Source organism: Pipistrellus kuhlii, unplaced genomic scaffold (genome assembly GCF_014108245.1).
Source record: "Pipistrellus kuhlii isolate mPipKuh1 unplaced genomic scaffold, mPipKuh1.p scaffold_m20_p_61, whole genome shotgun sequence".
Classification (NCBI taxonomy): Eukaryota; Metazoa; Chordata; class Mammalia; order Chiroptera; family Vespertilionidae; genus Pipistrellus; species Pipistrellus kuhlii.
This window is the reverse complement of record NW_023425564.1, coordinates 1,362,142-1,375,686: the sequence shown is the minus strand read 5'-3', so window position 1 is coordinate 1,375,686 and position 13,545 is coordinate 1,362,142. Positions and strand designations below refer to the sequence as shown.

General features: G+C 43.2%; 1 protein-coding gene across 2 annotated transcripts in view; it reads right to left on the bottom strand.

The window, feature by feature from the left end:
* SHC3 (SHC adaptor protein 3) overlaps positions 1–13,545 on the bottom strand; it is a 125,669-nt gene that overhangs the window by 16,703 nt on the left and 95,421 nt on the right. The window contains exons 8-10 of one of the 2 annotated variants that reach the window (XM_036420093.2): positions 9,731–9,881; positions 7,939–8,026; positions 1,258–1,416 (exon numbers count right to left, since the gene is read on the bottom strand). In XM_036420093.2, the coding sequence (XP_036275986.2) occupies positions 1,258–1,416; positions 7,939–8,026; positions 9,731–9,881 (398 nt within the window). The remainder of the gene's footprint in view (positions 1–1,257; positions 1,417–7,938; positions 8,027–9,730; positions 9,882–13,545) is intronic. The other variant, XM_045575030.1, reaches the window with a different exon arrangement.

The following is a 13,545-nucleotide window of genomic DNA, read 5'->3' as shown; positions in this document are numbered from 1 at the left end:
TACAGTATATGTGTAGGCTATATTTGGACCATAAGACGCAGGGACTTTTTCCCCCCACTTCTGGGGGGGAAAAAGTGCGTCTTATGGTCCGAAAAATACGGTAAATAATAAGTGCATAGCTGTGGTAAAAGTTGTTAAATGCTAATCTCCTCCCCTCTTTAGCTTTTAAATTCTCAAGGAATTTGAAAAAGAAATTTTGGGATATTAAACTCTTTTTTTAAATATATTTTTTTTTATTGATTTCAGAGAGGAAAGAGAAATAGAAACATCCATGATGAGAGAGAACTTTGGATTGGCTGCCTCCTGCAAGTCCCCCACTGGGGATTGAGCCCACAACCTGGGCATGTGCCCTTGACCAGAATCGAACCTGAGACCTTTCAGTTCATAGGCCGGCCGATGCTCTATCCACTGAGTCTAATGGTGGGATATAAAACTCTTGTTAGCTTAGGAAGTTCTTTAAAAATTCCTTAAAAACAGTTTCCACTTCCATAAATCAGTTCATGGATGATTAAATTCTCGCGATGTTTATGACAAACAGAAAGTCTGTGGCACCCCCTTCTCTCCCTTCCCCCCCTCCACGCACTGCACTGCTGTCTGAGTAGCTACCTGCCTCTCTCTGTCTTCGTTTTTATCTGTGCACTTGTTACTAACTGCTAATACATACTGGTGATTTTGGCTCCACAAAAACAGATACTTGGCCTATTGGTTGTTGTGTATATAGGCAAAGTGAGAAGCATGGCATTTGACACATGGTAAGTGTTCAGAAGAGCAGGGAGGAGACTTGTAGTGGTAAAGGAAGAGAGAATAAAAGAAAAATGAGAGGGAAGCATGTGCCTGCATACGAGAGGGTCTGTTGCAATTTCTTGCTCAACAGATTGAGAACCCTGTGAGCACATGGCCATGCATTGCACTTCGGCATCCTTAGCAACGGAGACAACGCTTGGTGCACAATGGCCACTAACATTTAAGAGAATACATAAGTGAGTGTGTTTATTTATGTATACTGTTTGTCTCGATACACGGGAGGTTTTTCAATTGCTAAGTCAGTGCCAAAGGCGGGGAAATGGCTTTGTCTCTGCTCGAAAGGAAGGGATGGATCCCAAAGCAGAGCTGGCCGAAGTCCCAGGCCCGGAAAGCCCAGGCACAGTGGAAAAGTGCAGCAAACTCGGCTTGCAGGAAACTTAGTAGCCGCACCGATTTCCAATAAAGATAGAAAGCAACCTCAAAAGGAAAGAAACCAAGCGAATGGCAACGCACTCATGTCGAAGAGGTCCTTCCTCGGGCTGCTCTCCACACTGCCGCCCGCGCCCCGCCCGGCCCGCCGCGGTCTCCGCTGGGTGTTCACGTAGGTGGGGGCTGCTCCCGCGGGGGCCGCCGGCGCCGTCCCTCCCGGCGTGCTGGCCGTGTCCACGGGCCCTGCAACAGAGAGCGAGCCCGTTCCCTCTGAGGCCAGTGCTGCCCAGGCGTCCACGGCCAAGCCACCGGGCCTCACACAGAGCCCCCCGCCAGCCACAGGACACTCTCCCCGCAGCTCCCCAGCTCAAATCCCTCCTCTGGCCTCACACACTGCTGTGTTCTGGCCTGGACACCTCCACGCCTGTCTGTCGGGTGCCAGCTGTCAGCCCAGGCCAGGCGCACCCAGGGGCCACGCTGCCCCGACACTGGCCGTGCCTGGTGGGTCTGCTCCTCCCTTCACAGAGGGCGGCCCAAGCTCAGACACCTGAGCAGAAGCGCGACAAGCTTCATTTTAATTGTCCTTTTCCCCTTTTAAGTGTGAGGGAATGCTTTGGGAATTAACTCCATCCCAGGAACGCCATGCGGTGCTGCGATCCTGTTTGAGAAAGTCATCGCCTAAGGAAGGGAGCCGAGGTTTTAGGAAACAGCTGCCTCACAGCCCCAGCTCCAGTGAAGGCCCAGCCCCACTGGAGGCCCAGCCCCACCAGAGGCCCAGCCCCACCGGAAGCTCAGCCCCACCGGAGGCCCAGCTCGGGTGTGACTGAGCCCTCGATGCGGGCAGTGCCTGGATGGTACTTCCTACGGGCCCACCGCTGTGCCCACGGCTGTGACTACTGGGCCAGTGTCCCTGCTGTTGGCAACGGAGGAGAGTTGAAGGATGTCGCTTGGTCACACCCGATTGGGTCACTGCCTAATTCTTCCTACAGGACCCCTGTCTCTAGCACATTTACGCATGTGTTCTCAAGATGGCCTTCGGGCGCTCACATCTCCTGAGAGGTCCCCTCCTACCCACTGGGCAGCCAGCCCACCACCAAGTGGGCTCAGGGCTGGAAGAAGTGCCCCCAGAGCCTGCTGTGGCCTCGGCAGCGCATCGCTGTCTGCCTGTGTGCTGGGAATGCACGTGTCCCTCGCTCCCTCCAGGGGAGCGCCTCCAGCCAAGTCTGAGCTGCCCCGTCCGCTCCTGTCTGCACAGGCTCCCACTCCCTGCGGGGCACGTCCTGGTGTAGCGGGCTCTCTGCAGCTCACGTGTGTGTGGGCATTGCAAACAGACCAGCCTGTAAAGAGGACTTTACAAACTAACTTTCAAAAGGAGAAGATGAAAAGCCCAACGAACAGCTTTCCTGACCATGGCCTGTGCTGCTCCCACGGCAGCAGACGCGGAGCCCGGCCCGCGGACATGCACGCCCAGCGGCAACGAAAGTCCATTTCAGGGGAATGACTGCCAGCAAATTAACAAGAAACATTCTGAATTGTTTCGTGAAAAAAGGTATTTGTTGCTTTCAAACGAGAACTTGAAATTTATTAAGAATAACGAGTCTCAAGTTCTAGGCCAGGAACGTACGTGAGGCTGATTTGCCCTGATGAACCTCGGGCATGGTCTGTTCTGATATGGCCAGAGGAATACACAGGAAGAGACCTCATTTTTAAATAAACCTAATATTTTTCAATAAAGCAAATGTCTAATATAAAGAATGTGTCTCCTTACATGTCTAGGTGTATACAAGCTATGTAAATACTTTTTTAAAAACTATCAAGTGAATAATTTTTTTTACTTTTTTTTTGTAAGAGGAGAAGCTTTTTCCAACAAATGTGTCTTTGTTGTTGAGAGTGTTACAGATGTCCCTTTTCCCCCAGCGACCACCTCTGGCCGTCCTTGCCACCCCACCCCCGGGTCCACCGCACTGTAGTCTGTGCCATGGTTAATCTCTGGCTGCCTCCTTCCCTCTGAGATTCTACAGTCTGTTCCACACTCCGGGTCTGTTTTACTCATCAGTTTAGTGTAGTTCATTAGATTCCACATGTGAGTCAGATCATGTGATACTTGTCTTTCTCTGACTGGCTTATTTATTTTAAATGTCTATGGAACAAAGATGAAAACATAAAAAACAAATAAATAAATAAAATAAAAAATAAAAACTTCTGACAAAATTATGACTTGATTTGCTGTTCCCATCCTCTTCTGACACAGAGCTCCGGGGTGGCTTCTGACAGGCGCCACGTTCACCTGGCCACGCCAGCACGACGGGCGTCTCTCAGGGGGGCTCACACAAGGGAATTCTAAAACGTTACTGACATTACACAGGATGAATGGGTCAACCCAACAAGAGGATATAACCCTTGTAAACAATTATGCACCCAAAAATATAAAGCAAATATTTTGTAATCATTATTCCTTATTGGTACCACTTAATGTGAAGAAAACGCACATTTTCCAAAAATATGGAAAAATGTTCCATTTGCCTTATTGGGTCCAAATGTCAGGTTTAAATTATTTTACAATGCAAGCTTTCTTTCATATCTTGGCAGTAGTGATTTCCATTTTTATTCCTTTGGTATCCATAATCTTATTAGAATCAAAAACATATGCCTTGATATCACTGGACAGCTCCTCCTCCAACCCTTTAAAAATGTACAATGAAGGTTATTGCACTGGTAGCTAAATAACTGGAGTGATATGTGAGAGAATTATGCAGACATCTAGGCTGATGGCAAAGAGGCTCAAAGGTGCAGACATAAAAGGAGAGATTGACAGTAAGTTGGACAACCTGGAAGAAATGGATAAATTCTTATAAACATACAATTTTCCAAGACTGGTTAAAAAGGAAACAGAAAATTGGAACAGACCAATTACTACCAACAAAATCAAAACAGTAATAATAATAAATAAATAAAAACACCTAACAAACAAAAGTACTAGACCTATGGCTTCAATGATGAATGTTACCAAATATTCAAAGAAGAATTAACAACTGATCTTCTCAAACTATCCCAAAAATATTCAAAAAGAGGGAAGGTTTCCAAGCTCATTTTATGAGGCCACCATTATCCTAATCCTAAAACCAGACAAAAATGTTACAAAAGAAGAAAATTATAGACCCATATCCCTGATGAACATAGATGCAAAAATTCTCAATAAAATATTAGCAAGCCAAATTCAGTAATACAATAAAAAGATCAAGTGGAATTTTTCTTGGATTCAATGTTTGGCTCAATATCTGCAAATCAATTAATATAATACACCACAAAAACAAAATGAAGGATAAAATTCATAAGACCATAACAGTACATGCAGAAAAAGCATTTGACAAAATCTGGCATCCATTTATGGCAAAATTGGAAATCAGAGAGTATACCTCAATATAATAAAAGCCATATATGACAAACCTACAGCTAACTTCATACTCAATGGGAAAAAAGCTAAAAGTGTCTTCCTTAAGATCAGAAAGAAGACGGGGTTGTCCACTTTCTGCACTTTTATTGAACTTTTATCAGAAGTCCTAGCCACAACAATCAGATAAGAAGAAATAAAAGGCACCCAAATTGGAAAGGAAGAAATAAAATTGTCACTATTTGATGATGACATGTTACTACATATAGAAAACCCTAAAGCTCCTACAAAAAAAAACTATTAGAACTGATAAATTCAGTAAAGTAGCAGGATACAAAATTAATATTCAGAAATAAGTTGTATTTTATATACCAATAATGAACTATCAGAAAAAGAAACCAAGAAAACAATCACATTTACAGTTGCTTTTTAAAATATCTAGGAGTAAATTTAACCAAGGAGGTAAAAAACCTATATTCAGAAAATAATAAGGCATTGAAGAAAGATTTTTGAATTAGATACAAATATATAGAAGCATATACCATACTTATGAATAGAAAGAATTAACATTGTTAAAATGTCCATACTACTCAAAGAAATCTACAGATTCAATGCAATCCCTATAAAAATTCCAATGACAGTTTTCACAGAACTAGAACAAAAAAATCCTAAAATTTATATGGAATCACAAAGGACTCCAAATAACCACAGCGGTCTTGAGAAAGAAGAACAAAGTTGGAGGTATCATATTACCTGGTATCCAACTATACTACAAGGCTGTAGTAACCTAAAGAGCATGATACCAGCCTAAAAACAGCCATACAAATTAATGGAACAGAATAGAGAGCCTATACAGTCAACAAATATGTGACAAAGAAGGCAAAACATACAAAGGGTAAAGACAATCTATTCAATAAAGAATGTTGGGAAAAGTTGGACAGATGCATGCAAAAATGAAATGAGACTACCTTTTTATACTGTATACAAGAATAAACTCAAAATGAATTAGGCATTTAAATGTAAGACTCAAAACCATAAAACTCCTAAAGAAAAGATGGCAATAAAATCTCTGACACTGCTCTAGTAGCATTTTTACTGATATATCTCCTCAGGCAAAGAAAATAAAAGAAAAAAAATAAACAAATGGGACAAGTTTTTGCACTGAAAAGAATTCACAAACAAAACAAAAACAATCTACTGAATGGGAGAAGATATTTGCTAATGGTACATCTGATAAGGAGTTAATAGCCAAAATTTGTAAAGAACTTATACAACTCAACACCAAAAACATTTTTTTTTCCAATTAAAAATGGACAGAGGACCTAAATAGACACTTCTCCAAAGAGGACATACAGATGGCCAACAGACAAATGAAAAGATGCTCAACATCACTAATAGAAATGCAAATTAAAACCACAATGAGGTATCACCTCACACCTGTCAAAATGGCTATCATCAATAAATCAACTAACGAGTGTTGGCAAGGAGGAGGAGAAAATTGTATTATTGGTGGGATTGCAAATTGGTATAGTCACTATGGACAGTAGTATGGATGCTCCTAAAAAATCAAGAATAGAACTACCTTATGACCCAGCAATTCTACTTCTAGGTAGTTATCTGAAGAAATCCAAAACACTCATTCAAAAATATATGAGCAGCATATATATATCAGCACAATTCACAATAGCCAAGAATTGGAAGCCACCCAAGTAATCATCAATACATTAGTTACCACTGATGGAAGCTTACTCAGCCATAAAAAAGAATGAATCCTACCATTTGCAATCTCAAGACTAGACCTACAGAGCATTACACTGAGTGAAATAAGTCAGACAGAGAAAGACAAATACCATATAGTTTCACTTCTATGTGGGATCTAAAGAACCAGACAGAAACAGACTCAGGTGCAGAGAACAGGCTGACGGCTGCAGAGAAGACGGGCATTGGAGACTGGGTCGAGGAGGAGAAGGCACTAGGTACTAATCGGTGGTGACACAACAGCCAAGGGGACAGTAAGCACAGCAGAGGGAATACAGTCAATACTATGACAACAACCAGCATGTGGTGCCAGACGGGTACCAGGCTTACCAAAGGAAACACTTTGTCACTGTGTAAGTGTCTGACCACTATGCTGTACCCTTAAAATAACCCTGAATGTGAACCGTAATTGAAAAATATAATTTTAAAAAATGTATTGTAGTTTACTTCCAGAAGAAACGGTTACTTTAAGGGGAAAGCCTTAACATTAAACTAAGAAATGGTTAAATTTATACACATAAAAGAATAAATTGGATCTTAATTCGTTTGTCAGTCCACCTCCTTTAGGCCCCCAGAGTGAGTAGCCAGTGGCCTGGAGCTAGTGAAGGAGTTTTAGAAGTGCCTGAGCAGGGGGAAATGTTCAAAGTGAAAAGAAACCTTTAAAACACACACACACACACACACACACACACACACACACACACACACCTGTCTATGTAAGTGTGTGTGCAGAGCTGCCTGTAGAACGGAGACTTACGGTAGCAGTTAGTTATCAGTCATGTGTGAATTGTATTAATGTGGGAGCAGGAGCGTGCTCACTGCTTTGCTGAGAGGTGGCAGTGTTCTCCAGTGCACCAGTGCACCGGGCGGCTCTGCCTCCGGGGCTGTCCCTCTCCTGAAGGTGGCCTGGAGCAGGTGGGGGTGGGGTGGAAGGAGAACGCTGCTACCGGCTCCTGTGAGGAACCACGGGACTCAGCCCCCCGGGCGCTCGGGGACAGCGAGAACACACTGAGTCTCCAGCCAGCTCCCTCTGACACGGGTGCAGGTGCCCTGGGAGAGGCCAATGACGCCTCCTGGCAGGAAGTGCTGACGGGTAGGACCCGGTCCTGCTGCCAGGGGAGCGTCGTTGCTGAGTGGCACCCCACAACCTTACTTCATACACTTCTGTGGTCTGGGCAGCAGTCTGCAGCACGTTTTCCTGCCGCGCCCTCTCCACAGGAGATGGAGAGCCGCCGGGAGATGTTACTTTGTCTTGGGTTTTTTACCGATGTTATATGTAATGCCCACCAACTGGAAACAGATATCAGCCAACCGCTGAACGCAGTGTAGGACATTCACACAATGGAATACGAGTCATCCAGGAAAAGGAAAAAACTATGGATGCATGCAGCGACAGGAGTGATCTATAAATAGTTTGTTGAGTGAAAAGGAGTCAGATGGAAAAGAATGCATAATGTATAAATGATATGTACATAAAATTCTAGAGAATGCAAGCTAATAGGTATACACAGATAGAGCAGAAGGGCGTTCGGAGGACGGAGGAGGGGAGGGAGACCGGACAGCAGCAGTGACCGGCACGTTGCTATGTTGCTTTCCCTCATCCCCTCGCCTCTCACCTGCCCTGGCAGGGGTTTGCTGCCAGTCTTCGCCAAACGGCTCTCCTAAGTGTCTTCCCTGGTAATAAGTTTGCTCTTTTCCTGAAAACTATAAACACAAAGAGAAAAAAAAATTATACTCTTCTTCTTTCCCCATCTCCAAAAGCCACGTCCAGGAGAAGGGACATCAGTGGCCAGGCGGCTGCGTGCCCGATGGCACAGCAGTTCCCTCCGTGCCTCACAGCACTGAGAATTAGCAAATAAATGTGTGTGGGAGTGAGGAAGAGACCGCATCTCAAAAAACTACACTTCCGCCCGCAGAGAAGTGCCTGTGTATCAGTACACACTGCGCTGACGCCCAGGGCAAGCCACCGGCCATTCCCGCTCAGTGTCAGAACTACGGCCTGCACTGCAATGTGTCATTATTATTCACTGAGGTGGGTGACAGCAAAAATTTGCTACAGAGATACAGTAACTCTACAAAACAAGTACCTTCCTAGAACGTTGATTTGGAGGTAAAATCAGAGAAATGACTAAAATAGAAAAAATCATAAAATTCTCACCATTTTAAAGGCCTATGTCCACTGTCTTTTCAGAGAAGCCAAAGCACCCAGGCTTCTGAAAAACCTTGGCTTCGCTCCCCTGCTGGTGGAGACTCAGTGAGGAGCTGCATCCCAGCTCAGGAGTCACAGGACAGTTTCCAGGTACCTGACTGCGCCTTGGTGTTAAAACAAAAGCCTCCCCTATCTGTCTGCTTTGTGAAATCCACACGGGGGAAGCATGTGAGTTATTCTGTCAAACACTGGACAGAACAGCAACCTGAAAATAAAGCTGAGAAATATAAAAGGAAATACAGTAAAACCTTGATTTAACAGACTAATTTGGGTGAGAGTGTGTGCATTAAAGACAAAAATCTGTCATATAATAAAGTAGGTTTCTGAATGTGTATGTTAAAAAATTGATAAAAAAAAGTGTGACTCAGTGGTTGAGCGTCGACCTGTGAACTAAGAGGTCACGGTTCAATTTCTGGGGGTCAGGGCACATGTCCAGGTTGCAGGCTCAATCCCCAGTAAGGGGCGTGCAGGAAGCAGCCAATCAATGATTCTCTCTCATCATTGATGTTACTATCTCTCTCTCCCTCCCCCTTCCTCTCTGAAATCAATAAAAATATACGTATTTCAAAAGTTGACAAATTAGTTTACCTGTTTTTACCTACGTAGACACATTTGTATGAAAAACTAAGTATGAAAAGTTTAATTTCACAGAAAAGGTTTCTATGTGTATAATAGAAAATGCATGCCTTCACCAGTCACTGAGAGGAAACAAGTGCCCACGCCTGGGGTGTGGCTCTTCACAAAAGGCACACGGCCTGCACACTGCAACCACTGCAGAGAGTCACGCCGGCGACAGCAGAGCCAGTTACCGCGTGCGATGATGCAATTTCGTGGTAATCATTCGCCAAACACTGTTTGCCAGTGGTGACTGTGGGCTTAAAGATGTGGACTGTAGTTGTAGACATGTAATATTTATCTATGTGGGTGAATTATTACAGCATTTTTTCCAACATATGTCCTGTTTACTAAAATTTGTTTAAAATAACAGTGAATTGATAACAGAATATAACCTGTTAATTTAATTATAAGCAAATATTGGTTTACAGCATTTTAAAATTAATAGGGTGATTTTCACATAGTATACATGGACTGGAAGTTTTGTCCAAGAAATCGAAGTCTGTTAAGTCGAGATCTGCAAAATCGCGGGTTTATTGTAAAGTTCAATTAGCCAGCATCCCAAGAAAAAGGTACAAACTGACCGGGGCTGTGTCGGGGCCATGGGGCCCGGCCTGCAGGCGTGCATCTGCAAACGCCCCCGGCGGGAGTGTCTTGTTCGGGACGCTGTTGTAGTACGGGGGGTCTGAGCCGTCGCCCTCCTCTTCCGTCCAGGGCTCATCCAGACTCTGCATTCTGTGAAAAAAGAATTTTCAGGAGCGTTAGCCAAAAGTTGAGCTTTTAGTCAAAACCATCACATCTAATACCTATCACTCCAGAAAAGTGAGTTCAGTCACTGCCCCTTCAGCCATGCAGATCTCAGGCACATATGAAAAGCATAATAGTGGGTTAGTCAAATATCTCTGCCTATTCACAGTTCTATCCTTTGGAAAGTTTTAATCACATCTGAAACAAGAAAAAAATCATTTTTATAGGTACATTTTAATCAGGAAAGAAAAAGTTTACATGTAAAGACAACCAGTTCCTCAAGGCACAGACACACATTTTAATAAATAATAAAATTAACCCAAAGCAAAATCAACTAAAAATTGAACATTTTAGAAGATGGCAGGGTAAGACCTCTGAAATTTTTTTTCTTCCATGAAAACAACAATTTTTTCTTCCATGAAAAGAACTGGTTTTTTTTAAATTACAGGATTAACTATTTAAAACACTGGCTCTCAAAAGAAATTTCAATCATTGTACTGTTGATATTTGGCTCTGTTGACTAATGAGTTTGCTGACCACTGACATAGGGAGTGTTTATTCTGTTTTTTAAGCAAATAAACAAAGCTGTAAGAACAGCAGCTTGGGGCATTTTAACTTGCTTTGTTCCCATCGCCACAGTAGTCTTGAAAACAAACAGCTTACAATCACAGAGAAAACCAGTAGCCTGATAAACGTAGGAGGGGGCAAAGCAGCACTGAGTCTCTTTCAAAGCCTCATTCCCAGCAAACATTATGTCAACTGTCTAGTCACTCCTGGGAAGAGGTCACTCCTAAGGCTGTCTCTATTTGACAGATTCAGAGCTTGCCCAGGGAAAAAAAAGTGCCTCTTACCCTGGAACATTTGTCAAAAACAATTAGAGGCAACTGTTTAACAGCATGGCACCCTGAGGCAGTATAACATTTGAGGCAAAAAAATAGGTTAATCAAAAGCTTTTTTTAAAAAGCTAGAAAATAGAATGTCAGTAAGAACTTTGATAAATTTCAACCTATTTCCAGGAATCTAGAAAGCCACATGTATTCTTAGGACTCTGTTCATGTCCAAGGATGTATGCCTGCTCTGGAAAGATTCAAAAAGGCCTAGTCTCACCTCTGGCTGACCTTGAAGCCAGGCAGGAAGTGAAAGTTAAGGAGGAATAGGCAACTGCATAGCTGAGTGTTGAAGGGGTGCCCACACATACACAGAGTTCTAGGGATTTAAGGAAATCTCTAATTATTCGTTTTCTAATAATTGAACTGAACAGAGTTGTCAGTGGCCATTTCTGACAAAGAATATAGAGTTATGGATTTAGTTTAGAAAAGTTTAGGGGAGGGGGAAAAAACAACCACTAAAAAAAGCAACAACAAATTCTGAGGAGGGGAGAAACCTGATTGCAGAGTTAGCACGTTATATTATTTAAAATCTCTAACTTCAACAACAAACATTTTATGAGACATGAGAAGAAACACAAGGAATAAAAGCAATCAATAGAAATTGCCCCTGTGGACATTCAGATTCTGGACAAAGGATTTTCAATAATATTCACAGCTGACTTTATTCTCAGAAACAATGAAGGCGAGAAAGCAGTGGGATGGCATATTCAAGTACTGAAAGAAAAACACTGTCTACCAACTATTCTATACCCAGTAAAACTATCCTTCCAAAATGAAACAAAAAATAAGACATTTCCAGATTAAAAAAAAAAAAAAAAAAAAAAAAAACTGAAAAATTCATCACTACTAGATCTGCCCCGCAATTAATATGAAAGTAAGTACTTCAGGCTGAAATGAAAGACCAGATGCTAATACATATCCACATGAGGAAACAGAACAGTGGGACAAAATTAAATTTCTTTACACTTTATTTTGTAGAAACATATATAGGACTTCATGCCTCACGTGTATTCCCCGGAAGCATGGTAGTTCAATCAACTCCAACCACCCATTTTTATACACATGTTTAAATAGTGCTTATTTGACTTTTACATAACATTTCAAAAGTACAGAAAACCAAAATTAATAAAAATAAAAGATACTTACACATCCACCACTGAGACTAAACAGTGTGAACATTTTACTGTGCTTCCTTCCTTTTTTCCAGAGGGAAAAAATATTTGCCAAACTTACTTTGGATGAATAGATATGTGAAATGAACAGTAAAATGTTAATGTAGAAGCTAGATGATGGCATAAAGGTGTTCACTGCATTTTTTTAAATTATTTATTTATTTATTTATTTATATAATATATTGGTACCTTTACTTTCTAAAATCTCAGGGAGGAAATGCACTTGGCAAAGTTAAAGCCCACTCTGCGCCCACTTCATTCTTGCACATCCCGCTTTGGCGTGATACTTCTGCATGTTTTCGTATACACGCACTTATACAGTAACTACAGTATGTATAGAATTGTTTGTGTTTTTAAATTTTTCATAAATGGCTCATCTTTTTTTCACTCCATTAAAAAACTCTGCCATTTTTTTCTGATAATACACATATGCCGATATATTCTTTGTAATGACTATATATATCCTATTATATATGAAATTTGAAGTTTGTTCACTCATCCTCTGCAAGGCCATCTGGGGCACTGTCACTTTTACTCTCACTCTGCTTACCCTGCAGCCTGAGCCTGTGAGAGCTTCCGGCAGCGGGAAAAGCGGGGCCGCCTCAGGCACCTCCAAAAGGAATGTTTTAGAGAAATTTCCAGTGGATGAGAGAGAAAAATTAAAAGTCTCTTTCAAGAAAGGTGAAAACTTCATAGAGATGACAAAAGTCTGCAAAATAATGGAAGCAAAGGGACACTGCCTCATGATCAGTTCCAGATGCGGCTGTAGGCGGCAGGGAAAGCAAGCGAAGTCAATTTGGGAGAAACAAAGCCAGGTCTTCCTGGCGTGAACCACCACGGTGACAGCTGGGCCTTCCGGGAGGTCGTCTGGGACAGCCTGCTGAGTGACCAGTGCCCGGAGTGGCTTTTTATGCTGCAGGGAATATCCGTGTGTCCTAAAGGTATTCAGTGGTTGATCCCGAACATTTTTATAATAAGTTAAATACCTCACAATTCCTGTTCACGTTCACTATTTTATTTAACACTCAGAATCATAGCACTGCCAAGGCACCATCTTCTGATTTGACAGAGACACGCCTATCACAGGAGAGACCCGGACTGGTAATGAACTTGGCCAGGGCCACAGTGGGTTTCCGAGCTGCCAAGGCCAACCAGCAGGCGGGGCTCACCGAGCCTCTGGGCGGGGCTGCGGACACCGGCACGGCCGTGCGGACCTGAGGAGCACGGAGGAGCGAGTGGGAGCAGCACCTGGCTGCTCAGGAGGCAGCAAAGGCGCGGTAGGTGCTTTTCTGTGGCCTCGGCTGCTGTCGCTGTCCTCCCAGGAAAATGTTTTCCAACCGCAGAGCACGGTGGCTGCTTCATCTGCCGTTCCTCAGCGGCCAGCGCCCGGGGCCGGCGCCAGGAGGCCGGCCAGAGCACGTCTGGAGGCGGCCGTGGTTCCTCACATGGAGTGTTTCTGTTTGTCTGTCTGTCCGTTTTAGTTTTTGAGGAGGAAAGATGAGACTTCTCAGAAAGCCACCGTGCAGGGAAGCACCGCTCACTGCCCAGAGGAACACCCCTCACCGCCCAGAGGAGCACCCTTCACCACCC